The sequence below is a fragment of the Heptranchias perlo genome, unplaced genomic scaffold, assembly GCF_035084215.1.
Source record: "Heptranchias perlo isolate sHepPer1 unplaced genomic scaffold, sHepPer1.hap1 HAP1_SCAFFOLD_1234, whole genome shotgun sequence".
In the NCBI taxonomy this organism is placed as follows: Eukaryota; Metazoa; Chordata; class Chondrichthyes; order Hexanchiformes; family Hexanchidae; genus Heptranchias; species Heptranchias perlo.
Window position 1 is genome coordinate 3,431 of NW_027138466.1, and position 23,127 is coordinate 26,557.

Sequence of the window (23,127 nt, forward strand, 5' to 3'; positions counted from 1 at the left end):
GCAAGGGAATAACTTCTCTGAACCCCCCTCTCCTCCGAATGCAAGGGGAATTGTTATCTGCTGTGAACGGTAAATGCGGGACTCGGTTCACTCCAGTGATTGAAGCGAATGCAATGCTCTTGAAATAATGCCAGATCACATGGCCGAGAAACCTTATCAGGGGCATAACAAAGCACCTTGAAGAAAATCTCCCACTGGTAAAAAGAATTTAAAATTGCCCACACTGCTGGAACTGATGCTATTAATATAACCGGTTGTGGGAAGATATGAAATAATATCCCAGTCTGGAGGAACCAGGCTTTCACTTTTTCCTTCACCCCCACCCTGCATCCATATTTCTCTTCCCTCCTTTCCTGAAGGCACTGATTCCTGCTAAGGTTTGGTGCTACAGGGGCCTTTGGTACTTTGCCTGAGTGAGCCTCGACAGTGAATGACGGTGGGCTATTCAACTGCACAGGATGGGGGCAAGCAACGCAGCCAATCCTGACCATGTCCTTACTTGGCATCCACACACACAAGGAGGAATCGATGCATAATACTGAGGAGCGTGAACCCTTCCTTATCCCTAGGGGGTTGGGCCAATTGTAGCTCCCCAACTCCTGCTCCAGCTGAGATTGGCTAACACAGCTCAGACTGGGGAATGAATCCTGGGAGCTTCCAGTCTGTCGGGGTTAATGCTGCACTTTTTATCCGCGAGTACTGCGAGCATAGTGCACAACTCTCACCCGCTTTTAAATATTCAGCACCGGTCACTTTGAAAGTCGAGCAGCACGCAGGGTACGACACAAGCTTGAAGGGTGATTCCAGACGCAGCAAGTTCTTAGCAAAAGCTCGGAATTTCCCTCAGCGGAAGAGTAAGATCTGCGGTCAACTCTCTTCCCGGCTGCTTTTCTATGCGACCGTTCTCGGTTCAATATTTTGTGACACTGGCAGAAACTTGTCAGCAAGCCCTGTGCCCACATTGTTAGATGGGGAATGATGTGTGGTATTCGGAGGCATTGAAGACAGGGGATTCACAAGACTCTGATATCCAGTGATATCTTGATTTAAAAGGTGTGCAGTGGACTTGGTGAAGGACTGGTTGGGTGGTTGAGGGCGAAGTATCTAACTTAAACCCAACCACTTTACGATGTTGGCAACGCACAACACTCTTAGTTTTTCGGTTTGAGCAATTATGGAGTTCTCTCTCGAGTTCCCCCCAGTCCGTGTTGCTAAGGTATGTCTAATGGTCAAAGATAAGGAAAAAGCCTCTCACCTCCTCACTTGAATTCACCTCTTCCTCTTCCACGGTTATCCAGCTGCTCCGCGGATCAATGCGACGCTGAAACTCCGTGCCCCCCGAGGACAAACAAAGGGGGTTCTCCATATCTTCCAGATCAAAGTAGTGCAGCGACCGCAGCTGCACCCTGTCTTCCACTGGCTGCAGCAGCCTCTCCTCAGTCACCCTCAGTCTGCTTGATTCCAGCTTTCCAATGTGAGGCAAAATCTCCACAGGCCTCTGTTCAAGCACCTCAGCCCAAGCCTCCTTCTGTGATGTGATGAAACCAGGCTTCCAGGACTCCGCTATTGAGGTCGCTACAGAGGTCCCTTCAAACTCAGGCACCCTTGCTCTCTCCTCGTGGACTGTTTGGTATGACACAATGGAGCTGTAAGGTAATGCCTGAGACCTTTGGGGGGAAGAAAAAAACACATTGGTACAAAATTAGCCCCTTTCTGGAGATGCGAAGGGTGTTGTAAGGTACGTGGATGGGTCTGGATCTCAGAACTGGCTTTAAATCAGCACAAGCAAGGGGTGAAAGGAGCTACTTCATAATGAGAAACTAGGTGATAGATTTTGCTGGAGCTTTACCCTTTCATGCCCAGGAGACACAAGATTCCTATTGCTCCACCTTGGTCACGGGTTCGTTCTGTGCAGACAGTCTCAATCCGGTTCCTGGTGAAGAGGCACGCACAGGAAGGGGCTAATTTCAATATTCAAATGTTAAAACCTTTTATGACAGGATTCTGTCTGGGTTCTGATCTCCAGGGAAAAATAAAGAGACAGGAAAATGTGAATGAAAAGCAAAACTTCAACTAATCAAAGATAAAGAAGACAAGTGGACTGAGACTCTTCCTCTGAGGCGGGGAGGTGGAGTCTGAGACCGACTTATATGCAGTCCTGCTGCTTTTGGTTTTAAGAAGTTCAGAGCAATAGGGACAGAGGCTTGAGGTCAGATTATTTACACTCTCTATCGGCCAGGAGATGGAACATGCTGTGGGGAAATCTGAGGAGTGGAAGGAAAATCTTAAAAAGAAAACAGCCCTTTCCCTCCTAAAAAAAAGCAACAAGATGGAAATTGGCCCATTCAGGTTAAATAAATGGAAACTGTATCTGTTAAGCTGGCTCTTTGCAATCTGAATAAATCTCAACATGTCCCAGCCAACACTGCCCAACCCTGTAGAGGCAGCCAGCAGTTATCTCAGGCCCCTGCTGGGGATGTGACTCCTGGTAATTGGTCACGCTGCCATTTACTGGGCTGGGTTGAGGGTTGTTAGTGTTGTCAGTATTCAGCTACTGAATCAGGCGGCATGTTCTATCTCGGCCCACAGGGATGCAAAACAAGATCATTGATGTGAAAGTGAAAAGGACCAACTGTATGGAATTACAAGCAAGTCTGCATATTACTTTGTCAAAACGTTCTCTTTGCATTATACAGCGGGCTAGAGTTTCCCTTATGTGCATTACTGGAACTTGCCTGCACATTTCAATATCCCAAGTAAGGTTCCTATTTACCTGTCTGCATTCTGGTCTGGCCATTTGGAGTCTATGGTCTCTCTTCTCAAGGTTGGTGATCCTGTCCATCTATCATGTGCCTTTGGTTGCCCTGCAATTACAGAAATGCCATTCTCTGTATTCAGTTCCTCTGCCGGCTTGGCCGGACTCTCTCCTTCTGTCATCTCTGCTTTGCTCTCTGACCTCTGACCTCCTTCATTGTCGAGTAAATCCATCAGCCCATTGATGGCATCTGAATCCACTGTGTCCTCCTCAGTGAGATGCAAGGAACTCAATCCTTCAGCAGGGAATGATTCATCTCGTTGCTTGTCTACTGAGTCTGACTCATCAGCTTTGCTACAGTCCAGTGAAGAGTCTTCTGCTACCACTAGAGGTGGCGTACCACCTGATGACCAAACATTGACATCTGAGATCTCCATCAGGGAATCGTTGTCAGTGCGTGCTAGGGGGATAACGTCCAGGCTTGTGACATCGTTCCAGAACTGGTCAGCTTGAAGTGGAGATGGCATCGTGTATTGAAGCGAAGCAGGTGAAAGCATCTCATCTTGCACTGAGGTGAAACCTACACAAGCAGACAGAGCACATCTGCAGAAGCCATACCCTGCAATAACTCATTACACTGGGAGAGGAGGGCAGGAAAGATGGACCACCGGAGGCCTCCTAGACCACGAGGCTTTATTCAACCAATACTATTATGTCAGTGGGTTTCATTGGCAGCTGTGGGACAGGCTGAACTCTGCAGGGCATGGGACTACCTTTGGGCGGTAAATTGGCCATTCAAATTTTTGTCGGTCATGCTTTGAGTTCAGGCTTCAAAACAAAAGCACAAAATGCAAAATATACAAGGAGGGGGGGGGGGGAACTGTCCAGTGCAAAGGGTTATAACCCAGTCAGGGAAAACTGTCAATTACGGGAACAAATTAAAGACATTCCATTTCGATGGCATTCATCACATACATAGTCTCAATGAGCTTTACAGGGTGGAGGGTAGTGAGTTGATACTGAGCCGGAGGGAGAAGAGGGAAGAGCTTTAGGTGGATGCAAAAGAAGTCAGGGGAGGGTGACTAGAATTTCTCTCTGGGAGATCAAGCCCATACAAATGGCTGAAATCAATCACTGAAAACTCTGTTTTTCCCCGATACAAGTTTAAAAGAAGCACATAAAATAAAGGATAAACCTCGTTTCCATTTATATTCTAATAAAGGATCAAAATCAACTCCACTGCACAACTAACCAGTGAGAATCTCAACATATTCTCTTCCCTTCTCTTGCCTGCTGGTCTCATGTTTTTCTTCTGTCTGTAACAAGCGAGATGTTCTTGCCAATTTTATTCCCTGTATCTAACAAATATCCATGACCTTGTGTTCCACCCAAGACATGGAACGTATGACCTTAATCATACAGCCAACGGCCTCAAGGCCCCTTGCTGCTTGTTGGTTTTAACATCCCAATGACAATAGCAACACACTCAAAAGCCAAGGACTCGACTAGACACAAGTTCTAACAGGCTTGTTGAAGTACAGCACTGAATCTTGATTAGCTTTCTGTTTGTGCTGGAGATCGGGTTAAGAGCTTTTCTCGGTTTATTAACTTCACATCTTCAATGGAGGGAAACTGCGTTTTGAGGCAGTTCAGGTGGAAATGTGGTAACAGTCAGGTTCTGGGGGATGAACCATGGGCAGTAGCCTGTGAAGGAAGTCCCATCTTGTTTGGCACCATAAGTCAGCCAACTGGGATGTACTTTCAAGATTCTTCCCAGATCCAATGGCTCCCTTTACTCTTCTGATCCTTCTAACTGTGTCTGTTACGTCACTGAGGTTATTCTACCCGGTATGGCAAGTTTCATTTCTCGCTCTTCCCCTTCTGTCATATCTGGCACTATATCATGGGCCAATCATTCCGCCTGACACATCTTGATCAACCTGAAGCATCCTGAGCTAATTTTATCTCTGCTCATAACATCTGTAAATTTACTAAGCGTCGTGAAAAATAATTTAATTGAAAAGAACTGATTATCTTCTTGCAATGCTCATAGCCACTCTTCTGGTCCATGGCCAAAGTTGTCTCTAGCAATTTCTATAAATCCTTCTTAGGATCATGGAATGGTTACAACACGGAAGGAGGCTATTCGGCCCATCAAGTCCATGCCGGCTCTCGGGCGAGAGTAATCCAGCTGGTCCCACTCTCCGGTCCTTTCCCCGCAACCCTGCAAATTTTTTCCTTCAAGTACTTATCCAATTCCCTTTTGAAGGCCACGATTGAATCTGTCTCCACCACCCACTCTGGCAGTGCATTCAAATCCGAACCACTCGCTGTGTAAGAAAGTTTTTTCTCATGTTCCCTTTGGTTCTTTTGCCAATCACCTTAAATCTGTGTCCTCTGGTTCTTGACCCTTCCGCCAATGGGAACAGTTTCTCTCTATCTACTCTGTCCAGACCCTCCATGATTTTGAACACCTCTGTCAAATCTCTGCTCTAAGGAGAACAACCCCAGCTTCTCCAGTCTATTCACATAACTTTGCTTTCCTTTTCCACTCATCATGGTACAGTTGCTAGTTCTCTGACCTTTTGGACTCATTTTTTTAACTCCAACTCCAGCCTCGATGATCATGGTAACTAATCCATCCTGTTGGGCCGTTATAACTGATACCAAGTTATATCCACACCAGGTCTATTGGATTTTCTGGACTCCATTAAAACCTCTGGTCCTGAAGGTATTCATCCCATTGTCCTTAAAGAAGTGTGCCTCTGAATTTACACCTATCCCAGCTGTCTATTAAATCTCTCTTATCCCTAGTTCATCTTTCTTACTCCTAAACTATGTGGAGTGACGAGCTTCTCGTATACTTGCTGCCAGGGTAAAGGCCGCCAGTGACACCACTTCATCAGCAGGTCTTTGAGGTGCACAAAGGGTGATATCACGGATTATTAATGACTGAAAAGGATCTACTCGACCAAATTCTTGTGAAAGTTGGGTAGTTTTGGAATGCATGGGTCCTCTATTGTTCCTGTTTTGATGCAGTTACCAACCTGTCAACTGTGTGACTCGTATTAGGTGCTGTTGGTGAAACTGGACACACAGCCTGACCATGACTGAAGCCAATCGTGTGAGGGAGGATTATTTACAGCCCAATCCACCAATTGTTTTTGCACATCAAAAGCACACAGAGGACTTGTTCAAACAGACTCAGAATGTGTGCGATCCTGAGAAACAATGGATTAATTTTTGAGTGTTCTCATGGCCTGAAGAATTAGCTTGCCAGTTGTTCAAGTCCTTTGGAATAGGATCATTAATTTTGCTGGAGTATTGATCAAGAACCTGTATCAATCATGTAAAAAATGTATCCCTATAGAAACTGGGGAGGCACAGGGCAGAAAATTCAATGATCAAAAGATTTAGGCCAACTTACAAAAATATTGAAACCGATCACGATGCATTCGTAATTTAAGAAAAAAATCCATGAGGGTTTGGGGGAATTAAAGCAGTCAATTAAATAAAGGGATTTTTTTTTTCAGACTCCAGCAAAACGTAGGATCCATTTTTTTTGGCCTGGTTAAGGAAACAGTAACTTTGTGAGTGGATGTGGTCCATCTTCCTGGCACTACTGGAATTAACAGCTCGCAAAGCTGGTACAAAATCATTCCATTCTGTGAGAAAACAAAACAAGAAGCAAACACATCAGACAGGTTCGGTTCAGTTCTAACACCAAGTGCCCTGGTTTCTTCACAGACATAACTTAAGACACGTCTTACCCAGTGCGTTTGAATTCCACTGCTTTGAAAAGGGTGGGAATGGCATTCAAGCTCCAGAATTACGTGCATTGCCAGGAAGAAATACTGAAAGAATTTCAGACCGACATGCAGGATTGGTTCAGCTGACCTTACTGTGAACCTTAAAATTGCTGTTAATTAAAATGTTGTATTAGTGTGTGCATGCACATGGGTTCTGCTGGATATCACATTACAGATTTCTACGCGCAGTTCAGGAGAAGGGGGATTCGGCCAGTCAATTCTCTGTGAAGAGGGATAACTTGCAATTGTACCTTTCTGTTCCAATTATGAATGATGTGTTCTGAGGGTAGCTCTGTGCTGTGGGATTGTGTTCACTGATAAATGGATAAGTGGCCAAACTCTACACTGAGAATCTTTGCCATCACGACAACATATACAACTACAAAAAAAACATGCATTTATTGAGCACCTTTCACATAGAAACATGGTCTCAGGTGCTTCACTGAGGATAAAAGGGGAGCACTGTGGGAAAGTTAGGAGAGGTGAGCAGCCACTTGGTGGAAGAGCTGGTTTTTGAGAATGCTTCCGAAGGTAGGGAGAGAGTTGAGAGTTGCAGAGGTTTAAGGAAGGAGTGCCAGAGAGTAGGGCTAACAGGCCTAAAGGTTCTGCCAGGACGTGATGGAGCAGCGGGATCAGGGATGCAAAGAAGGCCAGAGTCAGAGGACCAGAGGACACTGGAGGGGACTGAGGCTGGGGCAGGCTTTAAAGGGTAGGGCGTGGTGAGGCCATGAAGGGATTTAGAGTTGGCAAGAAGGATTGTAAATGTGATGCGCCGAGAGATAAACAGACAGATGACCTGTAATCCTTTTTAATTGGAGCTTTGAACTCTGGTTTTTGAGGGAAAAGGATCTTGTCATCCAATCGAGTTAAGTTCCATCGCAAACCTTTGGCACTTCAACCGGATATCACTAGAGGTATTTAAACTGTCCAAATTGGACTACTTTGCCACAAAATGAAGGGTGGGATTTTACTAATCATCTGCCACTAAAAATAAAATGAGTTTAAGAATTTTCGATCTGGAAGCTGCCATCATCAGTTCTAGGAAGAGCAGTTGTGTTGAGATAAGATCGGCAGTGTTGAGAATCCACCATCCAACGCTCTGTTGAGAAGGTTGGACCTTCAGCACTTGCTTATCAAGCTGTTTCAAAGCCCAAGTGATTATTATGTTTCCGACTGCGAGGAAGCTTGGTGGCCATTGGTGAGCCGGAACAAGTATAGGAGGTCAATGCTTCATCTGTTACCAGTCTGCAAAGAGCAGCATCCTCATGCCTCTCAGCTTGGTTTCCTCAGCAATAACACCAGGTACCCAGCATAACAATAGCATACACCAGGTACAAGTGCACAGTGGCTCAAAGATCAAATCTGTACAGCTGCAACATTCACTTGACTTGCAAATATATCTTTCTCCATCAGCAAAACTGCTCGTCTTGCTCTCGAGTATTATTTCCCGGACTACACCGGGCACACAATGTGCCGGTCTCTCAACCTTCATATAATGAAGTTGGTGTTAAGAAATACAGTCCCAGACATGAGGGAGTAGCTCGCTTGCGAGCATCATACCAGAAGCCCTCAGCTTCTCAGGATATGCAATTTGACGCTACGAAATTTTTCTGGTGCTGAGTTTACAGCTCCTTTTAGCATTGATGTTAACACTGATTTCACTCGGAATGGCAGGACTACAAGCATATGAAGTAATACATTACAAAGTGTGACACAATTCAAGGAAGGGATGGGTAATTGCAGCTAATATTACAGGTGGAGCAGAAAAAGGCTCTGGTTAGTCAATTACTGCTTCACCTGTCAGACATGCTGCTGTGGTTAATAGAATTATAGGGAACAAATAAAGATATATTCGAGATATATTTATTAATTTGCAGTGAAAAAATACCCATATTCAATCAAGTAGCAATAAACAAATCAATGGAATGCTTTCTAACACACCATCATTCCTTTCGGCACTCTGCCTCGCCTCACCTCATGTCTGTACTGTCCCTTGCTGTGCCAAAACCAATGGGAATCACACTCCTCCGTCACCCAAATGAAACACAAAAATTGTCCACAACTGTGCACGTGTAGACTGGCTTGCCGCACTCAATAAGTGATGAGAATAAGCTCGCTTAAAGATGCCCAGCGCTAAATTGGTCTCAAAGATCCTGGCTGGATACTCCTATCGGGATGGGCGCAAACACTCCATTGGTATCTTGAGCTTCCTTTCAATTATGGGACGTTCTCAGTCCACAGCATTCACTGATCCAGTAAAACCCTGATACAGTCTTCATTTTATTGACCGTGAAAGATCCTGATAAAATGAGTTTGGCCCCTGTCAATCCATGTACACAGGACAAAGATAACCTCAGACTCAATGTCAGATGCCACTCCTTTGACAATGTTCCTCAGAAAGACAAAAGGAAACAATGGGAAATATAACAGTCAGTGCCCTAACTCGGACTTGGACTGAGGTGCATTCAGAGGCTAACAGCGGAGAGAAAGGAGCTCTCAGCTGCAACTGGCTAATATCAAAGCTGATCTGGAGGCACTTACTTTGCACAGTAAACCTAGAGGATCCTTGTGATGGATGAAAAGAAGCTGACTGAGCCCCTGCAATATGTAGTTCAACACTGCACGGTCCACAACATCTGACCAACCACTGGATGTAAAACAGGTGACCACGAGAGGCCTAAAGGTGTGTCCGTAAACACAACTATTGATAACTTATTGAGGCTTTTAATTGTCGGTATTTTGTTTGGTGCAACTTGCATCTCAATGGTTTGGTCTCAATGTTTACAGCCTTCATTTTAGTGGTACAAGCACATCTGTGCCTAAAGTTATTTCAGCAAAATCTTTTGTCCATAGTGGAAAGTAATAAAAATTGGAGGCAGTCATTTACAGTTACGCTACAATTCCAAAATTAACACCTTTAATGAGTCAGTAAAGGCTAAGAATGGACCACAAGGAAGAGGAAGCCACAAGGGCTAATATTTTTCAGAGGAACAGCATCTTAAGAAAGATCATGGAACTTAAGAATGACTTACTGTGTTTTTTGGCCTTGACATCAGTAGCGATATTACTGTAGATCGTAGGAGAAAAGGGATAGGCCGTGTGGCTCAGTGAAGATGGGATACAGGAAGGGAAATCCATGAGGACTCAGGACACAATGGGGTTGGATTTAAATTGCCAAAATCGGCATTAACGGAGAGGTAATGGCCTCAAAATGGGGTTGGTAGCTTTACCGCACTGGTCATCCTGACAATAGGCCTGTGGCAACATTCTTCGGCCTCCCCTCATCCCTGCCTCAGGACTTACCTGTCTCTGGTGCCTCAACTAACCAACATTTCTGTGGCCCAAAATCACCGAGCTGCCTCAGGACACCCGTTTGAAGTCCGCAGCTCACCGGTCGGATTCGATTGAGGCTCGGGGCCTCAAAATCACGGCGGCTTCTTTGCCGCCGGTATGGGTGGGCGGTCGTTCGGTGCGCTCCACTGATTGGCTGCCCAAAGGTCAAAGTCTACCACAATGTCTGATAAAACGGAACGGCATCCTAAGGATGATGTCTCCTGTCTTTACCTATGACCTGACTTACATGGTGCTTGTGAAAGATGCTTTAATTTAAAAAACACATTATTTTCTACTTCAATGACATAAAGAAGGAACAGCTACATGTGAAATGACACAACAACAAGCAGCACAGCGGGCACAGAGCAAACACAACAACGGTTTTTGAGTGAGAGAAGAAAAATCTTTGCTTTTCAGGACTTTTGAGTTTCCAAAGGCTTTCTTCCTTCACAATCAATGTGATGAGCTACTCTGGAAACCGAATTCCTTCCTGCTGTGGTGCAGGACCGAATGGGGCAGAGACACTCAATCCCCCAGGAAGATGTGCCATGTGACGGGGGGACAATCTGACAAAGTATGTCTATCACTCTGGATTCCTGCTTAAGTCTCGGCTTTACATTTTACAGATGATTTATTTTTGATGGCTGCCCACTCGAAATGATGTTCACATTAAAGCACAATTCAGTCACGTGCAAGCAACTTTCAGCTTCCAACATTAATTTCACTGAATGAATGAAACATCTCTTTCAGTATTCCTAGGGAAATTATGTAATGTAAAATATAGCATTGGGATAATGAATCCATCCCATTTATCCAAGGCATGAGGATCACCTTCAGATCAGTTCCCAATCTGTATTTTTTGAACTACAACTCCTTGGACAAATTTTATGGCCGGCTCTAGTTCTAAACCATCCCCTTTCCCCACCCTCCAAGACCTGTTGCCTACATGGAGCTTTCTTCATCACCGAGAGTTGGATAGACAGCAGGAATTTCTGTGCAGGCAAGGCCATGGGCTGCTCCACAGTTATTGACGATACTGGTGTATGACAGTCTGATCGAGGGATTGTTTGACATCAGATGAAATGGAAACCTTTCTATCCTCTCCATCACCAAGACCACCTACTTCTACCTTTGTAATATCGCCCATCTCTGCCCCTGCCTCAGCCCATTTGCTGCTGAAGTCCTCATCTGTGCCTTTGTTCCCTCCGGACCCGTCTATTCCAATGCTCTCCTGGCCGGCCTCTTATCTTCCACCCTCCATAAACTTGAGCTCATCCAAAACTCTGCTGCCCGTATCCTAACTCACACCAAGTCCCGTTCACCCATCACCCCTGTGCTCGCTGACCTACATTGGCTCCCGGTCTACCAATGCCTCGCATTTAAAATTCTCATCCTTGTGTTCAAATCCCTCCATGGCCTCGCCCCTCCCTATCTGTGTAACCTCCTCCAGCCCTATAACCCTCTGTGCTCCTCCTATTCTTGCCTCTTGTGCCTCCCCAGCTTGTCTTCAGCTGTCTAATCCCTAACCTCTGAACCTCTCTAAACCTCTCCGCCTCTCCATCTCCTTTAAGACATTCCTTAAAACCTATCTCTTTGACTCAGCTTTTGGTCACCAATCCTAATGTCTCCTTCTTTGGCTTGGTGGATATTTTTGTTTGATAATCGCTGCTGTGAAGCGCCTTGGGATGTTTTGCGACATTAAAGGCGCTACAGAAATGCAAGTTGCTTTTGTTCTTTACTGGTACAAGGTATGAAATGATATTCTTGAATCATAGAAGTTTACAACATGGAAACAGGCCCTTCGGCCCAACATGTCCATGTCGCCCAGTTTATACCACTACGCTAGTCCCAATTGCCTGCACTTGGCCCATATCCCTCTATACCCATCTTACCCATGTAACTGTCCAAATGCTTTTTAAAAGACAAAATTGTACCCGCCTCTACTACTGCCTCTGGCAGCTCGTTCCAGACACTCAACACCCTTTGAGTGAAAAAATTGCCCCTCTGGACCCTTTTGTATCTCTCCCCTCTCACCTTAAATCTATGCCCCCTCGTTATAGACTCCCCTACCTTTGGGAAAAGATTTTGACTATCTACCTTATCTATGCCCCTCATTATTTTATAGACTTCTATAAGATCACCCCTTAACCTCCTACTCTCTAGGAAAAAAAAGTCTCAGTCTATCCAACGTCTCCCTATAAGTCAAACCATCAAGTCCCGGTAGCATCCCAGTAAATCTTTTCTGCACTCTTTCTAGTTTAATAATATCCTTTCTATAATAGGGTGACCAGAACTGTACACAGTATTCCAAGTGTGGCCTTACTAATGTCTTGTACAACTTCAACAAGACATCCCAACTCTTGCTTGGGAGCATGTGGAATCCTTCCATGTTTCCCTGTGTGTGCGCTGCTGGGCAAATTTATGTTAAAAATGGAGTGACATGGCAGCTGAAACAGTTGTCATGGAAGTCAAGGAGGCAGTCGCAGTCTGAGCGAGCCCATTTGGAGTTGATAGGAGGTGTCTGAGTTGGTCATTAGCTAATTGGCTTGCACCATCCCCTGGGTAATGGAGAGGTCGACAGTCCCAGCTAGCGATTGCTGTCTGCCGGGAATTCCTGAGTCACAGTGGACTTGTGTTGGCCGACATGACAACAGTCAGTGAACTTCAAAAGTGAAACACTTAAAGGACATTTCGACATGATAAGGCATTGTATAAAATGCGAGTATTGCTGTTATACTTTGTGGAGTGAAAGAGGCTCCATGAAGGAAAAGGCCAAGAAAGTTTTTATGGGAAATCTTTCGTGTACTTTTAGGATTACTAAAAGCCGTAAATATCAACAATGCTAGAGTTTGGTATGAAAGGCTTATTGACCCCACTCTGTGCTTTCAATATTGGGAGTGCAATCTGCTATCTCATAATTCCCTAGGAAAATACTATCTAAACTGAGATGTAGAGATGGAGACAGTGGACATGCAGTGCAGAAGATGGCACAAAGCCAGATATCGACATGAGGTCAGAGGTCAGAAGTAGAGAGGTGACAGAAAGTTTAAATAGTTTCACCTTTGGCACAGGAAGTAAACTGCTGACAACCAGAAGAAAAATGTTTGACAAACACAGAACAATAAGAATTCAGCTCGAAACACAGAGTTATCTTACCGTGCATGGATGTGATTCTGCTTTAGGTCGCAGTGAGATAGACTGACAGCAGAGGGCAGTCCAGAGTGGTTCGGATTCCCATGAAGCATCTGCACATGCTCCAACTATTTAATACCCCATGAACCAGCAACATCAAGTGCATGTCGAGTTGAAGGGGAAACAATTTCATGTTGCAAGGTTTTTATTGCAGTAAAGATAGTGGGATGTGGGATACTCCACAACATCCCGACTGCATACAAGCACACTGAACATCAGGCCTTTTACTCAGTTACACTCCTGCCTGCAGATGCTTTTAATAATCAATGTGCCCATAACGAGTGGGTGTTGATAATCGGTCAAAATCCAGCTAGTTGGGTTTAGGTTATAAGATGATCTGGTTAACCTGTTACAGCGGTGACATTCACTGCTCAGAGTGAAATAGATTGATTGGTTTCAATCGACCTGAGTTGGATTTTAACTGGAAGGCAGCAATAATTCATTGCTTGAAGAGAACGCATCCTATTTTTGATTTGCCAAATCAGGATCTTAAAGCAATGAATTGTCAGGTCTGCTCAACACTGTTTTTCCCCACCTGGTGGGAGTGTCGGGTAGTGTTCTAACACACAAAACATCATCGAGAATCAGAACATGGGCTCACATCCATGTTTTATCACTTGGCAGGACCAGAATCTGAGTCCAGTCCACAAGTCGGCTGGAACATTGCAGGAGACTGTCATGAGCTGCTGCTTCTTTCGGGCTTTTAATTTCCTTTTTTAAAACACAGTTATGGTTTCAACGCAGTCATATGGAGACAATATGCAGGCAACTGAAGATTGGGGATTAAATTGTTTGGAGTACTATGGATGGCTGACTTCACTGTGCACCTTTAAATGATAACACAGCCTCCATGTGTTACGTAACCTTTCTTATAGGGGTGTCAAGAATTTCTGGCTTGCAAGCCAAGGACAGGTCAAGAGGGACCAAAAACAGTGGAGTTCATACTTACCATTTACAGCAGGAGACAGGCTGTGGTCTCTTTCTGCATGCCTTTTATTCCCTTTCAGAGTACGGCTGTTTATATTGGACCCCTCCAGCATACTCACTATGTCATTCCGGTCAATATTCTTCAGGGCTGAATGCAAACTTTCCACTGACAAGACAGAAGCATCAGGTCAATATGGTGAATGATAACAATACCTCGTCCTTTCATTGTGCTCATTGAAAAACAGAGTTCAGAACATTAAGAACTTTTTGGGACAGAAAAAGCCCATCTCTTTTCACACTTACTCACCAGATCCCTCAGTCCCTTCTCTCTCCGCAAACACATTCTTGAGCCAATTTGCACTGTTCACTTCGATGGCTTTCTCTGGGTCGTATTCATAAACTTTATACTTTACGGAATAAAAAGTTCTGCCTGACTTTCCGTGTTACTCCGAACTTCCTGCGAGTTGCCAGCCCTTCTTCCCTTCCAGTGCACATTCACCACCTAAATCCCCATCGTTACTCTTCAGAATAACACCCCATGTTCTTTTCTCTCATTTGCACCCATCCTGGTGATGGCTCTTCATGGTGAACACATGCCCAGGTCAGGTATAACATGGGTTATGTGGAGAGTAAAGCTCCCTCTAACCTAACCTGAGAAGGCCATCCCTCACTACACAAGTATGCTGTTTGTATGACCAACACGAGCCATCCTTGTGACCTTTCCAATCGCTCCGATACAGCTGTGTTTTTTATTACATATATATAAATAAATGCACCATTAAGTTTCCGAGGTAGATTTTTTCACTTTAGTTTGCAACTTTATGCTGGTGGTAAGTATGAACATGGACAATGGTTGCCATTGTATTCTGTGTTGTCAGTGGCAGATACCGCCCACTGAACGATTAATAACCGGGACAAGATTCCTTCATTCTTCTCAGAAATCGTTTGCAGTTGATTCAATGGGAAACAGCAGGCTGGATATATTATATCGGCATAATTGTATTGAACTCCTTGTTCAATTGCCTCACATTGTTTGTTCATGGTTCTGTTCAACGCCCTTCAAAATATCATGACACATGGAATGAGAAGAGGCCATCCAGCCTGTGGCATTGCAGAGCTCTGACGGGGAGCTCACACTGGCACAGGCACGATGATCTTTGCTGAAACTGAATGCCCATGATTCCCCAGACAAGCCCATCTATCTCGTACCTGCCAAGGACTCTCCCAAACCCATTTAACCCCTTCAAGGATTCCTGACCCAAGCAAAACTTCGGAATATTCATCAGTCCCCACATCTCTACTATTCAGCCCTGGTCTCTGGTTCCGGACAGCAGAACGACTGCACCTGACGAATGCCATGGCTCATAGACCCCCTACCATCCCGAGCCCAGCAGGACAAGCACCAATGTATCCTGTGGAGTATGTAAGTCTGCACTTGGACATCAATACAGTTCCCAACCAAACATCTATCCAATTCCTCTCTTGAAACAGCATCAGCTGCTTTAGCTGGGAGTCTGTTTCACATTCTTACTTTTGTCCAGAAAAATACATTTCTTTTAAATTATGCTCTTGTACCTTTTTTTAAAAGTTTGTTTCTTTTTATGCCACTTGGTTTCGGCGAACATAGCGGTGGCCCAGGTTATATTTTTGCACCTACTTTTGGCTCTCTTTCCCTCGTGGCTGGCCCACAGGTTGAGGAGTGCAGCGCTCTGCTCAAGCAGCGAGTTGGGGTTCTCCACCCGGATCTTGTTGATGTCGTTCACTGAGAATTGCAGCTCTCTTGCCAACTCTGAAAACCGACAAGGAGGAGATCAACAGTTAGTTACAGCGGCATACGGAGGAACCGCAGTGACCACCGTCTCTGGGAGCCCTTTCGGAGAAACTTGCTGAGATTGTGTTATCAAGAAGAGGTACAGAGAGGCTGGAGGGAGGTATTTTCGATGGGACGTTGGCTCAAGGCCAAAGGAACGAATGCAGAGGCTCTCTGCTTCTCGCTGGAGGCTCTTCAACTCAGATAAAAACAGGAAATGCTAGCGGGTCCACCAGCATCTGAGAAGAGGGAAATTCATCTTCAGGACAGATGGCTCTGTTAAAAACCTTTTTTTTCTCTTTTCAGATGATTGATGATGGACGCGCCATATATTCCCAGGATTTTCTTGTTTTATTTTAGATTTACAGCGTTCATAGTTTTTATTTTCATTTCCTCTGCTGGAAGAAGTGTTTTAAGATGGATGACTCCCCTCCCACCCAACAGGGGATGTACCTCCTCACCACCCAGCTGCTTTTCCAGGAGAAGTGGGCCGTGCAGATGTGGCGCACTGGAAAAGTGCGCGCAAGAGGGGCAATGGTTGCTCACACTGCTTTAAATGACATCTTCCAGAGGATGCACAGGAGTTCCCAACTTCGGTTTGTGCCAGGATGGATGACCCCCGCATGAAATGTGTGCAAAAACGAGCACACTCACCTTCGCCTTGCTCCTGACACCAGCACACTTTTTCCCCATTTGCAGCTGGACAAACTAACCTGGAATTCTGCCCTGATTCGGTCGGTGACCTCCCTCCATATGGCTTGCACCTGTGCTATTACGTCAACTCCCAAATAGGGCCAACTCTCCTTCGGAGCACCTCCTGCGGCAGGACCTCCAACTCTTCAGCAACCATCGGGAACAGTGTCGTGCACACGTCCCCACTGTGCCGCGATGAAGAAGTGATCCACTTCCTGGCCATCGGTACCATTTATCCTTCAAAAGTGAGCCGCAGCCCTTTAAAAGCTGCTATCTTGCCAGATTCTGACACTCCCCAGCCAGATATGCCGTCGGCCAAGCTCTCAGGGGAAACTTTTCTCAGGCGCCAGTTGCCGATTCAGAACGGGGGCGGGGTGGGGGGCGGGTGTGAACTCATCAAGTGTCAGCCGTGGCTCAGTGGCAGCACGTTAGCCTCTTGAGTCAGAGCACTGTGAGTTCAAGTCCCGCTCCAGAGGCTTGAGCACACTCCCAGTGCAGTACTGAGGGTGTGCTGCACTGTCGGAGGTGTCGTCTTTCGGATGAGGCATTAAACCGAGACCCCGACTGCCTTCTCAGGTGGACGTAAAAGATGCCACGGCACTATTTTGAAGAAGAGCAGGGGGAGTTCTCCCTGGGGCCAATATTTATCCCTCAACCACCATCACTAAAAAACAGATTATCTGGTCATTATCACATTGCTGTTTGTGGGATCTTGCTGTGTGCAAATGGGCTGCCGCGTTTCCTACATTGCAACAGTGACTACACTTCAAAAAGTACTTCATTGGCTGTAAAGCGCTTTGGGAGGTCCTGAGGTCATGAAAGGCACTATATAAATGCAAGTCCCTCTTTCTTTCATCACAAAATTCAGTGCAGCCTGCCCTCTCGAGCTGCTCGTGCAGGGAGGCTGTGCCATGAGTTTGCTCAACTCCAATATTGCCATTCTCCTAAAATCGGGGCTATAACCTTTGCCTCAGTAATCATTTCTCATCACCCACTGTGTGAAGAAGAATCTTCTTACTTCCCCTTTCATTCTTGCAGTGATAATCCTGACACTATGCTCCTCTTCACCCGTTCACCAACCCTCTCATTATTTTGGAAACCTGCAATAGATTTCCCTCCAACCTCCTCTGTTCCAGTGGGAAAAAAAAAACAGCAGATTTTTTTTCTGAGCCTTTCTTGATGATTGTAACTTTTCATCCTTGGCAATTTTCCAATGAATCTTGACTGTACCCCTTGATATGACTCGGACATCCTTCCTACAATAGGGTGCACAGAACTGCCTGCAACTGTGGCGTAACCAATGTCTTGGACAAATTCAACATCACTTCCTTGCTTTTATATCCAAAATCCACAATTGTATTTGCCTTTTCTACCTGTGCTCCCACCTTAATAAATCTCAGTAGGCCATCCTCACAAAATGACAGAAATATGATCAATAGGTTTGAGACCACAAAAAGCACAAGTCAATGAAAGGATTGAGCGTCAAGGATCAGGGAAAGTGTAACTAGTTCAGTCCTTCAGATATTAATAATCTTGAACTTGTACTCACCGGCCCAGCTAAGGCCAAGCTGCTCAGCGATGAGGGACATCTTCATCTCCGCGCGTTCTCGAGCACTCAGAGAAGCTGGAACATTTCAAACACAGCGTTACAGGCCCGCTAAAACCTTTATTCCTCATTGAACATCTCAACTCTTTTTCAATGCACTTCAGTGAGGAATTAGTCACTTTTGTTGACTCTCACAGAGGCTCCGATGGTTTTCGCCCCCCACCTTGATGTTCTTCCATCAAGACCACACAGTGTACAAAGCAAGAGCTCTCAGGAGCTTGGCTGTAAAATTCAGCCAGGATCATGGAGGTGGCTATCCCGAAGGTGCTTCGTCTGTTCGTTTCATGAGATCTGTACCTATCTGTCCAACACTTGTGCTTATGATCTTCAACTGGCTAGTGCAGGGGCTGCAAAGTAATATTGGGGTGTTCATTCCGGTGAGTCTCGGCCATTTCTAAAATAGATAAAAGTACTGCTATCTTGAAATAGTGTTTGGCAAATCTTTTCTTTGAGAAGGAAGAGAGTCCAGCACTGTCTCCATGGTGGCTGTGACACGATGCTGAGGTTCATTAATTTACTCGTGCATTTATAAACAAATGAAAAAAACAGTTTGCCCATCACTTTTTGTGAGAGGCCTGCAGAGGGGGAAAAGGTGGGGAGAAGGAAAAGATTGGGAAGGGGGAGAGAGAGAGAGATTGGGAAGAGGAAGGAGGGGAAGGGAGGAGAGAGAAAAGAAAGAGGAAGAAAGACGGAGGGTAAAGTGAGAAACTGAGTCAGGTTTCACAATAGACTGAACGAAGTTAAACTTCTGTCTTATAATAATCTGTGCTCCTCACAAACCTCCCAGCGTTGACGAGGAACAGTTTGGAGACCTGGGGGTAATTTGGACACTGCGGCGATATTGTTTCGGCCTCCAGTTATACATCTCTCCCGATTTACAGTTCAATTGACTTTAATTACCTTTACTCTATCGCCCAACGTCAAAATGACACCAATAGAAAGAGGAAAGGGCAAACCTTCATGCCATCCGTGCCCTGCCAACAGTGTGATGGCACCGTGAAGTGACCGTTGTATCCTAAAGAGTGGGTTCCCGAAACATGGCGAGGCTACGTACAAACCCACGGGATGCTCATTTCCAAATACTTTCCAAACCGCGCGCTGCTCTTATTTTAGCGGTGGGGGCGGGGGTGAGATAAGCTGGCTCCGTACCCATTGCTGGCTCGTTCAGTGTGCTGTATCGTTCACGCAGCGCCAGGGGGGTCAGGTTCCGTCGCCTTTCCTCACTGCCGTCGATCTGCCGGGAGAAAGAATTTGTTTTGAAAAGCAGCAGACTTCCAATATGTTGGCCATGTGTGACGATTGTAATTTGTTGGGGGAACTAGCACCCATGATGGCTGCCCCCAAGTGCATGCAGTCAGCAAGGTCAAATTCTTACAGGCTCACGGCTGTGTTCGTTTCTTTCTTGTGTGACTGCAATTCAAGGTACGACTGCTTCACGGAGTGATAGCGAGGCCATGCCAACCACCACCAGGATCTCAAGCTATGGATTTCTTTCTCCCTCATCTTTTCCTTTCCTCAACTCTTCATCCATTTGTGCTATCCCCCTCCCTCTTCTTCCTCCTTTACAGGTACCCTCCTACTCAAGGAGGTACAGTTTCATTTTGCATGGCTGTCATTTTCATTTACAGTTGTCAATGTGCAAAGTTAAGGAATTTCAAACACTGAGCAGCTCCCTCTCCTGATTCATGCTGAGGTACAATGCCGTAGATACCAACAGCCCCAGTGACCCTCCTTCATGTGTGGCTATTCATCCGTGGAGGCATCACGTCCACATTCCCCCAGGGGGCAGGGATAGTAATCAGGCTGATTATTCCATTTCCTGGCCCAGGTGCACTGAGCCAACTGCAGGTGCTGCACTGGCCACGTTTCGGAATTGTGTGTTCAAGCTGTGACACTCTGCGTGTTACATTGTACATCTCTTGTGTGTCGACATTGTACATTACCTTTATGCAGGGAGGCATGGTGATATTCAGGTTACAGATAATGTGCTGCAGATCTTCATATTTTGTTGGCTTCCGGAGGAAGGAAATGTAGCCGGTCTGGTCTTTATTGAGATCTCTCACCTTCATAGACAAGAGAAGAATGTGAATAAAGGTTAGTTCAAACAGGTAAATATCATTTCCCCAAAGCTCTGGATCTGGTCTCACAAGTTTTGCTCCAATCTCCAATCCACCGAAAATCAGAAAACTTCATTTGCGGAGAAAAGGAAGATGAAGGGATTTGATTGGGATCCTTAAGGTTTTTACAGCTGTGGAGAATTTGGATCCAGGAATGGTTTTCGAGTGGATACATGAGTCGAGGACTCGTGGTGACAGTTTAAAGTTCAGAGTGTCAAAGGAAAATCGGAAATTTAGGCAGTGTATTTTTTTTTAGTAACAGGGTGTGAAGAACTGTGGAACAAATTACTTGCAAGGGCAGTCGAGCAGAAATCCAAGGGCAGGTTAGAAAAAAAGGACAGGATGAATTCCGATTAGGAAGGGGATACGGGCTATGAGTTCCAGAATCACGGGAAGGAAACTGATGGGAGGTTTGCAAGATTAGGCGAGATGGGGCAATGGTCTTCCACCAAAACATCACAATGTTAATGTTTCACCCAGCACGTCCATCTGCTGGTACACCACTGTTAGCACACCACTGCTAGTACACCATTGTTAGTTGACGAGTTAGTACACTACTGTTAATCCACGACTGCTAATCCACGACTGCTAATCCACTACTGCTAATACACTACTGTTAATCCACGACTGCTAATACACTACTGTTAATCCACTACTGCTAATCCACGACTGCTAATCCACGACTGCTAATCCACTACTGCTAATACACTACTGTTAATCCACGACTGCTAATACACTACTGTTAATCCACTACTGCTAATCCACGACTGCTAATACACTACTGTTAATCCACGACTGCTAATACACTACTGTTAATCCACGACTGCTAATACACTACTGTTAATCCACGACTGCTAATACACTACTGTTAATCCACTACTGCTAATCCACGACTGCTAATCCACGACTGCTAATACACTACTGTTAATCCACGACTGCTAATACACTACTGTTAATCCACGACTGCTAATCCACGACTGCTAATCCACGACTGCTAATACACTACTGTTAATCCACGACTGCTAATACACTACTGTTAATCCACGACTGCTAATCCACGACTGCTAATCCACTACTGCTAATACACTACTGTTAATCCACGACTGCTAATACACTACTGTTAATCCACTACTGCTAATCCACGACTGCTAATCCACGACTGCTAATACACTACTGTTAATCCACGACTGCTAATACACTACTGTTAATCCACGACTGCTAATACACTACTGTTAATCCACGACTGCTACTACACTACTGTTAATCCACGACTGCTAATACACTACTGTTAATCCACTACTGCTAATCCACGACTGCTAATCCACGACTGCTAATACACTACTGTTAATCCACGACTGCTAATACACTACTGTTAATCCACGACTGCTAATACACTACTGTTAATCCACGACTGCTAATCCACGACTGCTAATACACTACTGTTAATCCACGACTGCTAATACACTACTGTTAATCCACGACTGCTAATACACTACTGTTAATCCACGACTGCTAATACACTACTGCTAATACACTACTGTTAATCCACTACTGTTAATACACTACTGTTAATCCACTACTGTTAATCCACGACTGCTAATACACTACTGTTAATCCACTACTGCTAGTACATTACTAGTTTATACACCACTATTAGTACACTATTGTTAGTACAATACTGTTCATAGCTGAACACGTTACAATGACAGCCTTCCTGCACAGGTTCTCAGAGCACGTCCATTCCCACTGACCTTAATGGTGATGGGAAGGCGGTTTTCCTTAAATGAATGGAAATTGAAACAGCGCTGCTGTCCTGCTTTTCTCACGGGCACGATGTTGCCGGAACATTCCACATACAACGGCATTCCCTCTAGGACCTGAGTAAGAGAAAAACACAAGTGCGGTGCTGACATGCTGCAAACACAAGATTTGTTTTGAATTGTAGGATCAGGAAATGTGAGAAAACTAGACTCTCGTTCCTTCTGCCTTCCTCTCGCAACGTGCCTTAAACGGGTCGTGAAGCTTCACAAGCACCAACCCCCCTCGGTGTGTGAGGCGAGATAGTGAATGTCAGCGGGCTATTTAACTGCCTGGGGCGTCACAGCCGAGCTGAATGCTGCCCTCCCCCATTGTGCACATACTTAAACATTCCAGCAGGGGTGGCTGGATACCAACCAGGAGCAAGAACCCGGGCTGGAATGGTTCCCTCCATCGCCCGGGGTTACTGGAGGCCAACTGTGGCACAATTGCTGCCCTTGGAGCAGGCGATCTGCTGTCCTCAGTCTCAGCCAGGGATCCACATAAGCAAAGGGAGCAGCATTTCAGAAGGTTTACAAAGTTTCACAAAGAGATCTCTGCGTTTAGTATTTAACTGTGCAGGAAAATAGCATTAAACAGCTTCCTGGATGTGCAAGGAAGAAACAAACTTGGGTTTATATCACTCCTTTCACATCCTCAGGATGTCCCAAAGTGCTTCACAGCCTATTAATTACTTTTGAAGTGTAGTCACTGTTGTTATGGAGGCAAACACGGCAGCCAATTTGCGCACAGCAAGCTCCCACAAAGAAGCAATGTGATGAATGACCAGTTAATCTGTTTTTGGTGGTGTTGGTCGAAGGAGAAATGTTGGCCAGGACACTGGAAGAACATTCTGCTCTTCTTCGAATCGTGCCATAGGATCTTTCACATCTACTTGAACAGGCAGAAGAGGCCCAAACTACAACCTTTTATCTGAATGCTGCATTGTCGGCACCTCCGACAATGCAGCATTCCCTCAGTGCTGCACTGGAGTCAGCTCAGCTGGTTAAACTCTGGCAGTCCCCCCGTGCATACTTGGGGGGGGTCTCTGAGCTTGGGCTCTGCCAACCTGCACCAAGCTCTCTGGG

General features: G+C 45.4%; 1 protein-coding gene across 5 annotated transcripts in view; it reads right to left on the bottom strand.

The window, feature by feature from the left end:
* Positions 1-1,207: 1,207 nt before the first annotated feature.
* The window catches only part of LOC137308221 (ankyrin-1-like), a 41,683-nt gene continuing 19,763 nt past the window's right edge, over positions 1,208-23,127 (bottom strand). For 4 of the 5 annotated variants that reach the window (XM_067977066.1, XM_067977065.1, XM_067977064.1 and 1 more), the window contains 8 exons: positions 21,994-22,119; positions 20,069-20,188; positions 19,275-19,359; positions 18,069-18,143; positions 15,674-15,805; positions 14,039-14,182; positions 2,774-3,335; positions 1,208-1,667 (listed from right to left, as the gene is read on the bottom strand). In XM_067977066.1, the coding sequence (XP_067833167.1) occupies positions 1,223-1,667; positions 2,774-3,335; positions 14,039-14,182; positions 15,674-15,805; positions 18,069-18,143; positions 19,275-19,359; positions 20,069-20,188; positions 21,994-22,119 (1,689 nt within the window). In that variant the 3' untranslated portion in view covers positions 1,208-1,222. The remainder of the gene's footprint in view (positions 1,668-2,773; positions 3,336-14,038; positions 14,183-15,673; positions 15,806-18,068; positions 18,144-19,274; positions 19,360-20,068; positions 20,189-21,993; positions 22,120-23,127) is intronic. The other variant, XM_067977067.1, reaches the window with a different exon arrangement.